The sequence below is a fragment of the Chelon labrosus genome, assembly GCF_963514085.1.
Source record: "Chelon labrosus genome assembly, chromosome: 10".
Classification (NCBI taxonomy): domain Eukaryota; kingdom Metazoa; phylum Chordata; class Actinopteri; order Mugiliformes; family Mugilidae; genus Chelon; species Chelon labrosus.
This window is the reverse complement of record NC_140360.1, coordinates 1,120,984-1,136,857: the sequence shown is the minus strand read 5'-3', so window position 1 is coordinate 1,136,857 and position 15,874 is coordinate 1,120,984. Positions and strand designations below refer to the sequence as shown.

The 15,874-nt window shown below is 43.1% G+C and overlaps 1 protein-coding gene across 1 annotated transcript in view; it reads left to right on the top strand.

Moving 5' to 3' along the window:
- LOC311494999 (NLR family CARD domain-containing protein 3-like) overlaps positions 1-15,874 on the top strand; it is a gene marked incomplete at both ends in the record, with an annotated part of 69,595 nt that overhangs the window by 34,371 nt on the left and 19,350 nt on the right. The window contains 2 exons of the mRNA XM_084554281.1: positions 1,642-1,815; positions 8,393-8,566. Coding sequence (XP_084410407.1) covers positions 1,642-1,815; positions 8,393-8,566 — 348 coding nt within the window. The remainder of the gene's footprint in view (positions 1-1,641; positions 1,816-8,392; positions 8,567-15,874) is intronic.

Sequence of the window (15,874 nt, the reverse complement as noted above, 5' to 3'; positions counted from 1 at the left end):
ATATGTTTCTAATTTAAGATTATTTTAAACATTTAAACATCTTTGATCCAATAAGTCTTTGGTACAGGATAAAAGCGGTTAGTGCCCAACCGCAGACAGTACCGGGACCCCCGACTAGTTCGTCTGAAGTTTTTCATTTCATTTTTTATGTGGCACATAAAATACAATAAAAGTACAACAACAATACAAAATACATTAACAATACGTAATTGAAGAAGGTAAGAGCATAAAGGCATGCCAGGGAAACCCCAAAAACCCTCAAGGGGCTTGTATAGGAGGGTTCCCCAAAAGAACATTTAAATTTTAATTAAAGAAAAGCAATCAAGCATAGAACAGGCGACAAAACAATAACTAACAGAAAAAGGAAAAAAAAAGATGAGAAAAGAGAAAAGAGAAAAAAAATTGTATAAAATAATGGTGATGATTATTCATAGAGAAGTAAGTTTTTGACAGAATTTTTAAATGACCTTGGAGGAAGTTTAGTCATGTGAGGAGGAAGTGAATTCCATATGCTGGAACCTCTGGATGCTATACTAAATTGTGATGATGCTGTACGTGATTGCGGGGGGCGAAGCTCGAAAGCTGTTTATAAAGTAAGTTTATAAATCAAATATAAATGTAAATAATACAAACTAATACTTTGTTATAAACTCTGTGATAATGTAGGGCTGTGCAATTAATCGAATTTTGATCACGATATCGATTCTTGGTTCAAACGATCTCCAAATTAATAAAATCGTGTTGGAACGATTCTTTTGCCATTTTCCGTTGTCTGTGAGGTTTTTCTGAAAGAGACGCGCATGCGCAATTCAGTCGCTCCCCCAGAGCATTCAACGCGGCCCCACGAGCGCTGTGTGTGTGTGCGTGGTGACCTGCAACACTCAACACTTATTCAGAAAACAGCGCGAGCGAGATGGCAGAGGGAGGACGGTCCCGTTTGGTCGATAAAAAGGGTAAAACAAGTTCTCTTGTATGGCAACACTTCGGATTCGAAGAATCCGACGAAGCACAGGCCCACATAATGTGCAAAATGTGCTACAGTGTGATATCTGCGCCCAGTAGCGGTTTTAGGCACGGGCGAAGCGGGCAGTCGCCCGTGCGGCATTTTTTCATGACACAAGGGGGGGCGGCACGAGCACTTGGGAAAAAAATAAATAAACAAATACATCTTCGCCGCTACATGGTTTTCTATTATCTGTCATATCTGTGTGGGGAACTGGCAAATTGTCGCCCCCTGCAGCTACAGGCGCCCCTGCTTTCTGAGAAGGTGCCGTGCACAGAAGGTGTGCGTGGGAAAGGGGAGGGGGGCGCGGGGGACAGTTCACCTCTGGGTCTCTCCCAAATTGAACGGGGGGGTTACAGTGAGTTTTTTTTGCCGAAATGCAGAATAAATGCATTTTATTTTCAAACTCAAAAAGAATCGTTTGAAGAATCGTGATTTCAATCTTGACCAAAAAAATCGTGATTCTCATTTTTTCCAAAATCGAGCAGCCCTATGATAATGTTTTGGATAGATGGCGGTATCTAATGCACTGCTGATTCCATTGCTGATATTCATTCCTGGTCAACACACACATTGTGTTTAAAACCTCAACACATCTGATTGATCATCAATCATTTCATCTTTTATTCTTTATTCAGATTGATTGGCTGCAGTTTGTCAGAGATCAGCTGTGATTCTCTGGGACCAGCTCTGAAGTCCAACCCCTCCCATCTGAAACATCTGGACCTGAGTATCAACGACCTGAAGGATTCAGATGTGAAGCAGCTGTGTGGTTTTCTGGAGAGTCCAGACTGTAGACTGGAGACTCTGATGTGAGTTCACTGTCTGTTACTGTTGTAGATCTGATATTAGGGCTGGGTGATATGGACCAAAAGTCATATCCTGATATATTTAGGCTGAATATCGATATACGATAGCTGAATATTTTCCATCATTGACCGTTAAAACTGTGACGGAAAAATCTGAAGGCCATCTGTCATTTTGACAGATTGCAGTTCACACTCCTGACCACTTGGTGGCTGGTGACGTTATTAATCGTCTCTTGTCTCTAATCACAGTTTTCGTTCCAAACATCATGGAACTTTTATCAGGGCACGATTTCCTGGTACACCGATTATACTGATGCACAGAGGTGGAAAGTAACGAAATACATTTACTCACGTTACTGTATTGAGTAGTTTTTTTGTGTATTTTGTATTTTTTTAAAATCGGTAATTTAAATTTTACTTGATTACGTTTTGAGTGAAGTATTGTATTTCGCTACATTACAAATCCCATCCGTTACTGAGTAAAAAAAAAAACGTTGACTAACGAAAACCGAAAAAAAAATCGCGCCCGGAACCACGTAGTGAGTGACGTATGGTCAGCATGTAGGCTACCACTACCAAGCGCCAAGTCTTTCTGTAGGAGATTGAGAACGAGATGGAGGTGGATCAGAAGAGCGACGACGGTTCAGAGACAGTTTGATTGACAGTTGATTGTTTGAAAAAGTTTTATGGGATGGTCAGAACTAAAATTGCACATTATACCTTTCTAAGGGTCTTACATGTCATGTGTGACATGTGTTATGTTGTCATTACATGTGTATACATTTGTATAGAATTTTATACATTTGTATAGATTGTTCTTTAATTAAAAACTAAACAGTTTTGGATGTATGACCCCTTGTCCTATTTTCACTACATGGGAGAGATCCCCCGCCCCGTTCTACAGGTTTTTTTTTTTAAATGTAACTAACTAACTTTTACTTAAAATACATTTTAAATTAGCTACTTATTACTTTTACTTGAGTAATTTTTCAGATGGGTAATTTCATTTGTACTTGAGTAATATTTCATCCAAGTATTGGTACTTTTACTTGAGTACGATATTTTAGTATTTTTTCCACCTCTGCTGATGCACACGTCAGAGCTCTGCTAACCATAGACATGTATACAATATATATGTATATATGTCTATGTCTATGTGACTAACGGCTACCAGAATGGAGGAATCAGATGAAAGCACGTTGCTAGGACTGATGAGTTTTTGTGCAAATTGTGCGGGAGCCTCAGGGGGCACAGGGGACATGTCCCCTGCACTTTTTCCAAAGGCCGTTTTGGTCCCCTGCACTTTTTACCGTCCAAAAACAATGTTACATACATACACTGGCATAGTTAGCTACTTAACTCTGCCGCGTCGGGGAGGCAATGAAGAATCTAAAAAGCCCTGAGACGCATCAGTACCTGCACAGTTATAAGGCTGGACGCGTTTTATTAAAAGAGATGGTGGGACACAATCTTGTTTACCTTAAAGCAGACGTAGAGCCCAGCCAAAGTCTTAAAAGTCCCTCATCACCAAGCCTTGGTATTAGTGTCATCATACCATCCTTTGGAAGGTATATGTTGATTGTTCTGGTAGTTTTAATGATCATTTTCATTGCTTTTAATGTAGGGCTGCAACAAACGATTATTTTTGTAATCAATTAAATATCAATTAGTCAATTAAATGTAATTAAAACTATACAAAGGGGCCGGTATCATAAGTTTTCTACTTCCTGCTCCTTTTTTACTTTAAGAACTGAAGGTCAGTTAGTCCAGAAAATTACAAAAACTTTACAAAAACCGCCCCAGGAAAGGAAGACCAAGAGTCACCTCTGCTGCTGAGGATAAGTTCATCCAGTCACCAGCCTCAGAAATCACAAGTTAACATCACCTCAGATTAGAGCCCAGATCAATGGCACACAGAGTTCTAGTAGCAGACACATCTCTACATCAACTGTTCAGAGGAGACAGCACCAATCAGGCCTTTATGGTCAAACAGCTGCTAGAAAACCACCACTAAGGAAAAGCAACAAGCAGGAGAGATTTGTTTGGGCCAAGAAACACAAGGAATGGACATTAGACCAGTGGAAATCTGTGCTTTGGTCTGATGAGTCCAGATTTGAGATCTTTGGTTCCAGCTGCTGTGTCTTTGTGTGACGCAGAAAAGGTGAACAGATGGTCTCTACATGAATGGTTCCAACCGTGAAGCATGGAGGAGGAGGTGTGATGGTGTGGGGGGGCTTTGATTGTGACACTGTTGGGGATTTATTCCAAACTGAAGGCACACTGAACCAGGACACAGGACAATGACTCCAAACACACCTCCAGGCTGTGTAAGGGCTATTTGACCAAGAAGGAGAGTGATGGAGCTGCACCAGATGACCTGGCCTCCACAGTCACCTGACCTAAACCCAGTCAGATGGTTCAGGGATGAGATGGACCACAGAGTGAAGGCAAAAGGACCAACAAGTGCTCAGCATCTCTGGGAACTCCTTCAAGACTGTTGGTAAACCATTTCAGGTGACGACCTCATGAAGCTCATCCAGAGAACGTCAAGAGTGTGTAAAGCAGTAATCAGAGCAAAGGGTGTCTACTCTGAGGACTCTAAGATATGAATCAGATTTAGTTATTTCACACATTTCTGTTTACTACATAATTCCATATGTGTTCATTCATAGTGTTGATGTCTTCAGTGAGAATCTACAACATAAATAATCATGAATATAAAGAAAAACCATTAAACTAGAAAATTCCTGTGGAAATTTTGACTGTGCCAAATGCTGCTGGTGCCGTGACTGGATGGGTGTGAGTTTGATGTCATGTCATGTTGGAGGGTACAACAAACCAAAGGACCAGGATGACGAAGATGCAGTAGGCCTGGCTGAGAGAGAGACACTGAGATGGGTCGTCCTTCCTTCTAGATCCACGGGTTAGCTCACGGTTAGCTCCGCGGTTAGCTCACGGTTAGCCGCCACATCTAGCCCCGCTAACATACCGGAGCTCTGCTGGAAGGCTAGCCTAAGGCTAATTCATTGATCGGCTAATGGTTAACTTCTATTAGCAGTCCAGCTATGTTGGGCATAAACACATAGTGTCATAATGTCAGGTTCTGCCTCCCTACTATAGTGGTGTAATGGTTGAGGGGTCATAATGTTTTGGCACTCTGTGTCTGTGTGAGGCCCCGTTTACACGAAGGAAAGACGCAGATATTTCCCTGCGGTTTGGCCTCTCATTTACACGAAAACCCTGTTTTCATCACAGAAAACGATTATTTCTAAAAACTCCGGCCAAAGTGGAGATTTCTGATAACGCCGGTTATGTGTTGCCGTGTCAACTGGGAGAAACGGGGTTCGGAGAAAACGATGATGTCATCGCCACACCCCTCGAGCCTTCCACCTCTTATATCCCGCGAGACGTCTCATAACAACATCAACAACAATGGCGGACTACATGCTAGTTTTCCTGCCTGAGAAGATATTGAGCCTATTAGGGTTACTAGGGCAAAATATCATTTCTCCTTGAGTTTGGTTTCTTCTAAAGCCGATTTGTAAACAGCGCTCAAGCTTTATGCGCATGCTCCGCCTCTTCCTCTCCATTTTTGTTGAATTTCTGATACCGAAACAGCGCCACCTATAGGCCTGGAATATGAAGTAGCGTTTTCAGTCGTGGTGAAACGGATCTGTGTGGACGCAGATATTCTTGAAAACGATGCCATCGAAAACGGAGAGGGAAAAGATCGTTTTCGTACGTGTGGACGTGGCCTGAATGTGCTCCTCTTCTGCTGCGTGTGTAAGCTCGTTAGGGTCCGGTTGTCATGGCTACCAGGGCCACCTGCTGCTGGAGTCTCCTTCTGCCTCTCACCTCTGCCTGAGTGAGAGGGAGGTCCAAAAAAACTGGACCCTAGGATTAGGGGTCCCAACTAATGCTCATAAATCAAAAACTACAAGTCCTATCGGGAAAACCAACACATCGTCAGCGTCAGCCGCTTGTCCTCTACGGTTTTGTGTATTTCCACGCACGTACTGTGAAAATTGTGGCCTCAGTCGATTGAGAAAGGTGAAAAACGGGTCTCAAATTCCACATAGATAGATAGACAGACAGATAGATAGATAGATAGTTTCTTTATTAATCCCAAACTGGGAAATTTCTCTGTTGCAGCAGCAATGTACAGGCATTGAACCATACATAAATATAACAAAAGCTAAAATCAACAATAAAAATAAAATAAGTATACACAATATTAACAAGATTATAAGATAAGTGAATAAGTGAATATTAAAGGTGAATATTAAAAAGAAATGTTAAATTAGATTGCATTTACCCAAAAACAAACATGTGCAAATGTGCAAGAAAAAAAAGTCCAAAGAGTGTCATCTGTCTCACACAGATGAGGAGTTGTACAGACTGATGGCTTGGGGCAGGAAAGATTTCCTGTAGCGTTCTTTGAGACAACCAAGTTGTCTGAGCCTTCTGGAGAAGTTGCTCCGTTGTCTGTCTATTGTGTGGTGGAGAGGGTGGTCAGGGTTATCCATGATTGATAACAGTTTGTTCAGAGTCCTCTTCTCCACCACCGATTCTAATGTTTCCTGTCTGCAGCCAATGATAGAGCCAGCCTTCCTGATCACTTTGTTCAGTCTGTTGGCGTCACTGGCTGTAATGCTGTTCCTCCAGCAGACCACAGCAGAGAAAAGGCTGCTGGCCACAACAGACTGGTAGAAGATCTCCAGCATCTTGCTGCACACATTGAAGGACCTCAGTTTCCTCAGGAAATAGAGTCTGCTGCAGCCCTTCTTGTACACAGCTGTACTGTTGGTCCTCCACTTCAGTCTGTTATACATGGTCACTCCCAGGTATTTGTAATCCTCCACCATCTCCACATCCCTACCCAGGATGCTGAGGGGCAGAGGAGCTGTTCCCTTCCTCCTGAAGTCCATCACCATCTCTTTGGTCTTGTCCACGTTAAGCAGCAGCTGATTCCTTCCAGCCCACCCCACAAATCCGTCCACCAACCTTCTATACTCCTCCTCATCCCCTCCACCGCTTATACACCCTACAACTGCAGAGTCATCAGAACATTTCTGTATATGACATGACTCTGAGTTGTGCTGGAAGTCAGTGGTGTATAAGGTGAACAGGAACGGAGAAAGCACAGTGCCCTGTGGGGCTCCCACACCACTCACCACCACATCAGACAGGACATGACCCAGACGCACCAACTGTGGCCTGTCTGTCAGGTAGTCAGTGATCCAGGAGACAGTGGACGCACCAACACCCATCGACTGCAGCTTCTCACCCAGCAGCAAAGGCTGGATGGTGTTGAAGGCACTGGAGAAATCAAAGAATGTGATTCTCACTGAGCCTCCACCACCATCCAGGTGTGAGTGAGCTCGCTGCAGAAGATAGATGACAGCGTCATCCACCCCCAGACACGGCTGGTAGGCAAACTGTAGGGGGTCTAAAGAAGATCTCACCTGTGGCTTTAGGTGGGCCAACACCAACCTCTCCAGCACCTTCATCACATGGGATGTAAGGGCAACTGGACGGTAATCACTGAGGTCAGATGGAGATGACTTCTTAGGCACAGGAACCAGGCAGGAGGTCTTCCAGAGAAGCGGCACCCTCTCCAGGCTGAGGCTCAGGTTGAAGAGCCGTTGGAGAACAGCAGACATCTGGCTGGCACAGGTCCTCAATATCCTGGGGCTGATACCATCAGGGCCTGCCGCCTTGCGTTGGTTCAGTCTCTCCAGCTGTCTCCTCACCTGGCCGGTCGTCACAGTCAAGCAGGGGGTGGGGGTGGGGGGAGTGTCTGTGGGGGAGTGAGTAGTGAGCTTAGTTCCCATTGTCTGATCCTGGAGGGTCACCGCAGGGGGAGGAGTAGGGGGCATGAGATGTGGGATACACACACGGGGAAAAATTAGGAAACTGGTCGGTGCACTCCTCGCTCGGAGGAAGCTACAGTCCAAACCGTACGTCCCACACAAATCAAACCAACACCATCTGAAAGCCAACAAATATCCCTACGTTTTTATATATTTTATATCAGTGTACCTCAAAAACTGTGGCCACCCTGTAAGATTGAAACCTTTTTTTTTGAATTTCGAAGAAAATCTGCTCCCTTTTGGAGCCAGCCTCAAGCGGTCACTCGATGAACTGCAGTTTTTTGCACGGCCGCTCAAGCTGAAGCCTGTTTCCCTTAGTTTAGCCCCGCCCACAAGCTCCTCCATTGGCTCTGCCGTCTCTTGTCAAACCTCAGTCAAACCAAAAAAGGGAACATTCAACTTAAAAGTAGCAATAGAAAACTAGAAGAACTACTAGAACACACAGTCAACTGAAAGATTAGAGTTTTATTAAAAATACTTGTGTCCCCCCACCTCTGAAATCAAAATGTGGTCCTTGACCGAAGCACTTCAACCCTACGGTACCGTCTAAGAGCTGTTAGCGCTAGCAGTACAATTACAAACTCATTTAAATAACTGTATAATGTTGAGCTTCATTCCTGGTCAACACACACATTGATGAGGACACATTTAAAACCTCAACACATCTGATTGATCATCAATCATTTCATCTTTTATTCTTTATTCAGATTAATGGGCTGCAGTTTGTCAGAGATCAGCTGTGATTCTCTGGTCTCAGCTCTGAAGTCCAACCCCTCCCATCTGAAACATCTGGACCTGAGATACAACAACCTGAAGGATTCAGATGTGAAGCAGCTTCTTGATCTTGTGAAGAGTCCAGACTATAAACTGGAGACTCTGATGTGAGTAGAGGGTTCCAGTCAGTCCATGCTGCTTTCATCAGTATTGTCCTAAACACAGTTAGTATCAAAGATCCAGTGTTTCCTGTAAACCTGCAGCTTCTCAGTGAAGCTGTGAGAGGAGAATGGAGACAGGCTTCAGGATTGGACAGAAAGACAGAGAGAGAGACAACAGTCAGCCAATCAGATGAGCCAGAAGCTTGTTGTGATCATGTGTTTGAGTTGATGTGAAGACGACTGTTGTTGTTGTGTTGATGTGTCCAGGAAATAAAGCTGGATTCCAGCTGACAGCCTTCCAAGATGTATAGAGACAGTGGTGGTCATTCATCAGATCTGATCAACAACTGATCACAGCTCTGAGATCAGTCTGACTGAAGCCTGCACATCACAGAACCAGCATTACATTTAGTAACCATGAGCAGAGTCATCACATGTGTCATTAGTTTGATCAGATCTCTTCAATGACAGCCTCCATGTTTATTAGTCAGCTGATCTTTGTTTAAATGGAGCAGCAGTAAATCCATCACTAAAGTGTTGGTGCAGTAATGAAGCGTTCAGGACTCTCAGCAGTTTATTAGTGAAATCTGCAGAGGAAACAGACTTGATGCTAAAAGTCTCTGCAGGTCTGTGTGTGTTCACTCCAACACGTTAACATGAAGCTGAAAGGAAACTGGCTGAGCTCCACAGCTGCTCCACTGCTGCTCTGAACAGGACTGAAGTCCCTGCTGCTCTTTCTACTGGATGTGATGACGAAGGGAGACTCTGGAAACACTCCTTTACCTCCTCTCTTCTTTCTCCTCCTCTCTACAGGTGGAGGTAATAGTAAACAGGACGGTGTGTGTTGTGAGAGGATGAGCTGTGTCCTGATGATCCAGAGGTTGAAGCAGACTCTGACTGGACCATGTTACTGGGAGGTGGAGAGGAGAGCTTCATCCACATGGTCTCCATTTAAGACCATCAACAGAGCTGCACTTCAACTCTTCACAGAGCTCCAACAAATCAAGTCCAGTCCCTCATGAATGATTCAGACACATGTCAACCTGCCAGCATCAACAGTCCTTCCTGTTGTTGTGTAGATGTTTATTCCATGTCTTCTCTTGTCTCTGTAGAAACAGTAGATTCCAGATGTTTTTACTCCTGTTTCATCCACATATTTATTGTGTTGGAGCGAGCAGCAGCTGCTTTATCTGTCATTGGTTATTGGTTGGTGAGTGTTTCCTGTTTGTAGAACTGGTGGTGAACTGTAGGAACAGGTGAGTTTAGAGACTAAAAGATGATTTAAAAGCAGCTGAAGATAAAACATGAAGCTGTCGACTGTAAAGCTCACAGTCAGACCAGAGACTCCATCAGATCCATGCTGGACCTGGAATGAGTCTTCTTCGAAACCGTCCCTCCAGAGGACATCTCTTTTCTGTCTCTACCCGGCTGGCCTTAGGCAGATGGGTTCCTCCATATGAGCTGAGTTCTGTTCAAGGTTTCTTCCTGTTAAAGGGAGTTTTTCCTGCCACCGTCTCCTTCAGGCTGTTCTGGAGGTTTCAGGCCGGGTTTTGTAAAGCGTCTTGAGACAATTTGTATTGTTATTGACGCTATATAAATAAAACTGAATTGAATAATCTGGCCCGCAGCATGAATCTGCAAAGTACGTAGAAGACTACTGGTATTTGGGAAGGTTCATTAAGTATCTGGAATGTCCTATGTTCAACATGGTTCCTGAACGCACCATTTTCTTGTGGCGTTAATGGTATGGACAGGTGTCAATCTGTTTGATTAGCCAATCAGAGATGTTCAAGTTAACCTACCTGGTAACCAGGTGGGTGGGACTGAGAGGAAAGAGACGGAGCGAGACAGAAAGTCACCTCTAAAACTTAGTTCAATAATCTATATTTATTAAAGTTAGTGTGATTTAGTTACGTGTCTGCCTGAACCACTTAGTGTATTTGTTTTTTGGAGAGACTGGACGCTCAGTGGAGCCTTTTCTGTCTGGAATTCTACTTAATTGATGCTAAACTGTGACCACACTGAGGACTGATGCTAGTTAGCTCCTCATGCTAACAGTATGAGAGACTTGTTGTTGGGAAACACTTCCTGCACCAAGCTGCTGAGAACCTACTGGATGCTTCTGAACGTGGACGGACCCTGAGGACGTGTTTCTACACCACAGTGACGGGACACTGCTGAAGGAGGGTTTACCAAACTATATCTAACAGCACTCTGCATCCCAGGAACTGTGAGTACTGTTAAGACACTGACAACTGGATCCAAATGGGCTCCAACATGCTCCAATGGTTTGGTACCATACACTAATGAACTAAGAATCTATTCAAAATACATTTTCTTCTTTTGATATTAAATTCAACACCTGGTCACAAATCAGTGTTCTGTGTGCTTCTATTAGTACCTTAGTGACTGTTGTTACAACACATCTTCTAGTAGTCATATTTTACAGTGTATATCCTGGTGGACATTTTTTACAGTGTTCCTCTATGTGGTCATTTTTTATAGCGTATCTCCAGGTTGTTTTCTTCTACTGTCTGTCTCCATTCAGTCATTTTTAGGAGTGTAGGAGATACACTCCTAAAAATGACTGAATGGAGACAGACAGTAATCACTTGTTTTACAGCATATCTCCTGGTGTTATTTTTTACAGTGTATCACCTGGTTGTAGTTTAAGCATATCTGCTGTTACTCATGTGCTGTTTAGCTGCAGTTCCTCTGCGTGGCCACCAGAGGGCAGTGAACACTCATCAGTCAGTCTATCAGTGTAATAATATGTGTTCATTATCAGCCTGATGAACATTAGAGCTAAAATACTGCAGTCAATGAATATCAGTATTATGGGATGTGGACAGTTGTAGTTAGTGACAGTGACCACTGGAGGGCAGTGATCATCATAGTTTCTCTGTGTCTGGATCATTAAACTGACTTCATGCAGTTCATCGTTTCACCACCAGAGGGAGACACATCTATCAACACAATTTAAAAACTGCTCTGTAGTTTGAAGTCGGCACTTTCTACAAAAGTTGAAACGGAGACTAAACGATGCTGCATGTTGATGCTACGTCGTCTGAAATCGCTCATGTGATTTGAACGCACCATCGACTCCAGAGGGTTAATGTGCAATCTGTGTCTATGTCTTCAAAAACAACATTCTATATTAGTTATTAGTTTGAAATGTAAAGGAGGAAATAGAAAACCATCCTAGTATAGTATGATATAAAAACCATAGATTATAGTAGGTCATCTTCTAGAAGCTCATGGGTTTGACTTTGCTCAGTGTCGGTTCAGATGTTAAAGAAAACAAAGTGATTTAAAGTCTACATCTATGTTTGATTAAATAGAAGAAAAGATGGTTGACAGGTGATGACAGGTGATCACTTCTCATTTTACAGCTTCCTGGACAAAACATTTCTACAGTTTCTACTCGCTCTGACTGAGAAAATGAAACTTGCAGACGTTTAGTCTTTGAATAAACAACCAGTCATCTTTAACATTTTCATTTTTATCTTTAATAATTCATCTAGACATCAAACACACTTCACTCAAAGCTGGAGACGACACCACAAACTGCTAGAAAATGTGCATTTCTTCTTTAAGGTATGTAAATGACAGTTAGATTCTTTGCTGCCACCTAGCGGCCAACTTTAGCGTCAGCCAGGAAGTCAGATGATGAGGAAAACCTGAAGCCTGGAATCAATGCAGTTCTTAACACCTGGGCACGTGTGTCCATCACTACTGTTCCTGGAGACTCCTGGCTGGCGTTACTTTGTGCAGCAGTGTCTCCTTTGTTTGGGCTATCTCCAGGTTTATTCTGATGGAAGTTTAGATGTGATTCTGTTTTGTTCTGCATATTATTGACCATCGCTGTGTTTAGCAATGTTAATCTGATGCTTGGTTTGTTGGGTTCACTAGGAAGCAGACGTGTCTATGAAGGTAATATCACTGGTGCAACTGTAATTGATCTCCCCTGGTGTGGAAAGAGGTATGCAGTAGTGATGGAGGAACTGAAGCTTTCTGAACCACTGAATCAATCTGAAGCAAGTGTTTGGAAGCATTTGATCAAATGAAATGTGGCGACATCTGCTGGATAAAATGATACATAGCATTCACATGAAACAAAGGGCAAAGGGTCGTCAGACAGAAAGACACTGTTGTGTTTGTTTAACAATAAAGGATCTACAGTATGTGCATCTTGAAATGCTTGATTGTTTTTCTTTTATAGAAAATAATAATATACTTGTATGAGTTTGCCATCACATAATACTGTATGTTTTAGATATATGCTTTATAAGACTGATAGAAATACAAAAATATATTTCCAAAATAAAAAAGTGAAATGCTTGTGCATCTAGGGACTGTGATGACAGTAGTTGTACAAAATGCTTGTGAAACTGGGAAGAGGATTTAAAAACCAGATCATTTGAGCTGAGTTAGGCTTTAGTCTGTTCCTCTTCTTGGTTATCACCTCTCCAGCTTTGGAGAAGACCCTTTCACACGGCACACAAGTTGCAGGCATATGAAAATCTTCTTTGTCAAGCTTGTAAAGATTTGGATAAACTGCCGCCCTAGAGTGCCAGTATTTTAAAGGGTCTTCTCCTCTGGAGAGGTAGGACTCAGACAAATACCACTGAACCTCCACTGTTGCTTCTGCCGTAGCATTTTGGACTCTGAGTTGCACCTGCAAGAAATCAGAACAGAAGAAGGTGAAATCCATTGTATGTGTTTTTGTCTCAAAGAAGGTTTTTCTACAGACTAATGCAACCAAGCAACTCAGCAGTCCAGAAGTTCCCACAGGTTGTCAGGGTCAGCCTCTTGTGTTGAGGGACCAGAGACTTCCTCTGTTGTGGACTGTAAAACAAATGGAAATCCATCCAGTTGTTTGATAGAGCATATATACAAGCAATGATCAAATAAAGAGAAAGCTATTAGCTGTGATGTTGAGGGTGTGACATGTTCTGATCTCCTCAGTCCTGCACATTCTGCTGTGACTCTGGTAACTGCCTCCTGTGCATTGGTCTGGTTGACAAATGTTATTGTTTTGAACCTTGGCTCAAGAACAGTTGCCGTTGACAGGACCTGAATTTTTTCCACACTGCACCTTGCCAATAAAAAGTGCAGCAGATTTAGTCTCAGTAGCTGTGAGCATGGATGGAGTAGGGATGTGGACTTGATAGGAATGATGGGTATGACCTTGGATGCTGACACCTTCTTCTCTACTGAAAGCTCAGTAGTAGCCAGAGACAGCGGCCCCAGAACCTCAAGGCATTCAGCCACAGCCTCGTAGTCCACACAGCTTAGTGGCACCACATCTGTTGTTAGTGATGCAAGTGCTGCTCCCACTGGCTCACGCTGCTCATGTAGATGTTGGAACATGAGGAAAGTGGAATTCCACCTGGTTTCAACCTCTTCAATCAGCTTATGAGCTGCTTTTTCAAGTTGTTCCTGAACCTCTGTCAGTTTCTCCTTGGCCCTTGTGCTGGTTTTGAAGAAACAAACAACTTTTCTGGCTCACATCCAGATCTCTGCTAGTTCTGCTGTTGCCTCCACATTTAAACTGTGCCCAGAACAAGGTATGTTGTGTAGTCTAAGAAGCCGAGCACTAGCCTCCATATTTGCCTCATTGTCAGTGAGCAGACAGTGGATCTTGTTTTTAAGGCTCCATTCGTCAGTTCAGAGTTCTTTGGCATTCTTTAGGTTTTCAGCTGTGTGGGACTGAGGGACTTTAGTGACACCTAACAGAACACATGACACTTTCACTTCCTCATTTCTATAATGACAGGTGACCCCGAGGAAGGCGTCCATATTTCCAGATGTCCACATGTCTGCTGTCAAGCTGACTGCCACAGTCTTCTCCAGCTCTGCTCTAGCTTTCTCCTTGGCTTCTTTCTACTTTGTCTCCACCATGGCTCTCAATGCTTGTCTTGTGGGCAGGACATATGTTGGCTCAAGCTTGTTAACAAAGGCTTTAAAGCCTTTATCCTCAAGCACAGAAAATGGCTGGCAGTCCTGCACCATCATGTCTACCAAGGCCTCATCCAGTTCAGCTTGTCGCCCTTTAAAGCAGAAAATGGAAATAGTTATTGACACAGAACTTTTTCAAATGTATTATTGTTGTTTTGTATCTTTTCCATTTTAACCTTGCTCTGTCTTGTTAATACATATACATGCTAGTTGCCATAGGCTAACCATGTCCAGTTCCTCCAGGAGCAGCAGGAGCAGCAGGAGCAGCTGGATTGGGTGTAGTCTCAGGGTGTCTTGAGTGCAGGTGCCTCAGCATTGAAGAGGTGTTGTTATTAAAGGCCAGCTCTGGAGCACAGATCAGACACTTGACCTTTGTTGGGGTAATAATGTCAAAGTGCTCCCACACATAAGATCTGCTTCTTTTAGGGGCCTCTCCTCCATTCTCCCTATCTCTCCTTTCCTCACTGTCAAACACTCAGACTATCACACAAACACTTAATGCTCTCACACTGGCTTTACACTCACACTTTCACAACTGACTAATGAACTAACTAAATCAATATGTATACAGGTATGTAAATCAATGTATAGTGTGTGAATGCCTATGTGCCAAGTTCATCTAATGTTCTACTAAAACCTTAAACTTCACTCTCCCTGGTTCTAAATCAATGAAACTACGTAACGTATGAAAAACTCTCCTCCTCTCAAAAACCCACAACCATCTGAGGGACTGTGTCCATTTCTAATCATTGTGAGTTTGACAATCCCGCCCTGCATTCAAACCTGGAGTGACACGTGGCTGATGACGGCCGATACGCGTGTGACGTGATGAAGCTTCATTTGGGGAGTCACGTGATGTTTGGACTGATGAAGCCAGGCATCCAAACATCTGGTGGTGATACTTGTGCTTTGAAAGCTCCACACTGTGTCGAGCGTCTGCTTGGAGCAGAACATCTCTAGTACGTAGTGCTTATTCCCTCGTGTATGATGATGAAATGTTTGGTTGAATTTTAACAATCACCTCTCCTATAGTTAAATGGATGGAAATGAATAAATGTGTTTTATATCAACTAGTTGAAGTATGATGATTGGACAGAAAAGATTTGACTGAAATCAAATGGGAGTTTGTTCAAAGGTTTTCTTTGTAGTTTTGGTTCAACTTGCTTGTACATGAACTCGTTGTTTTTTCCTTTCTTGTATTTCTTATTTCTAGTTTTCATGGTGCTGGATAATAAAAGCCATTTAAGCACCAGTACGTGACTCTCCGCCTCATTCAGTGATTCCAAGGGACAGCTACAGAGAAAACCACCACGTCTGAACCATCTCACATCATCAACGGAGACCAGCAGCCGA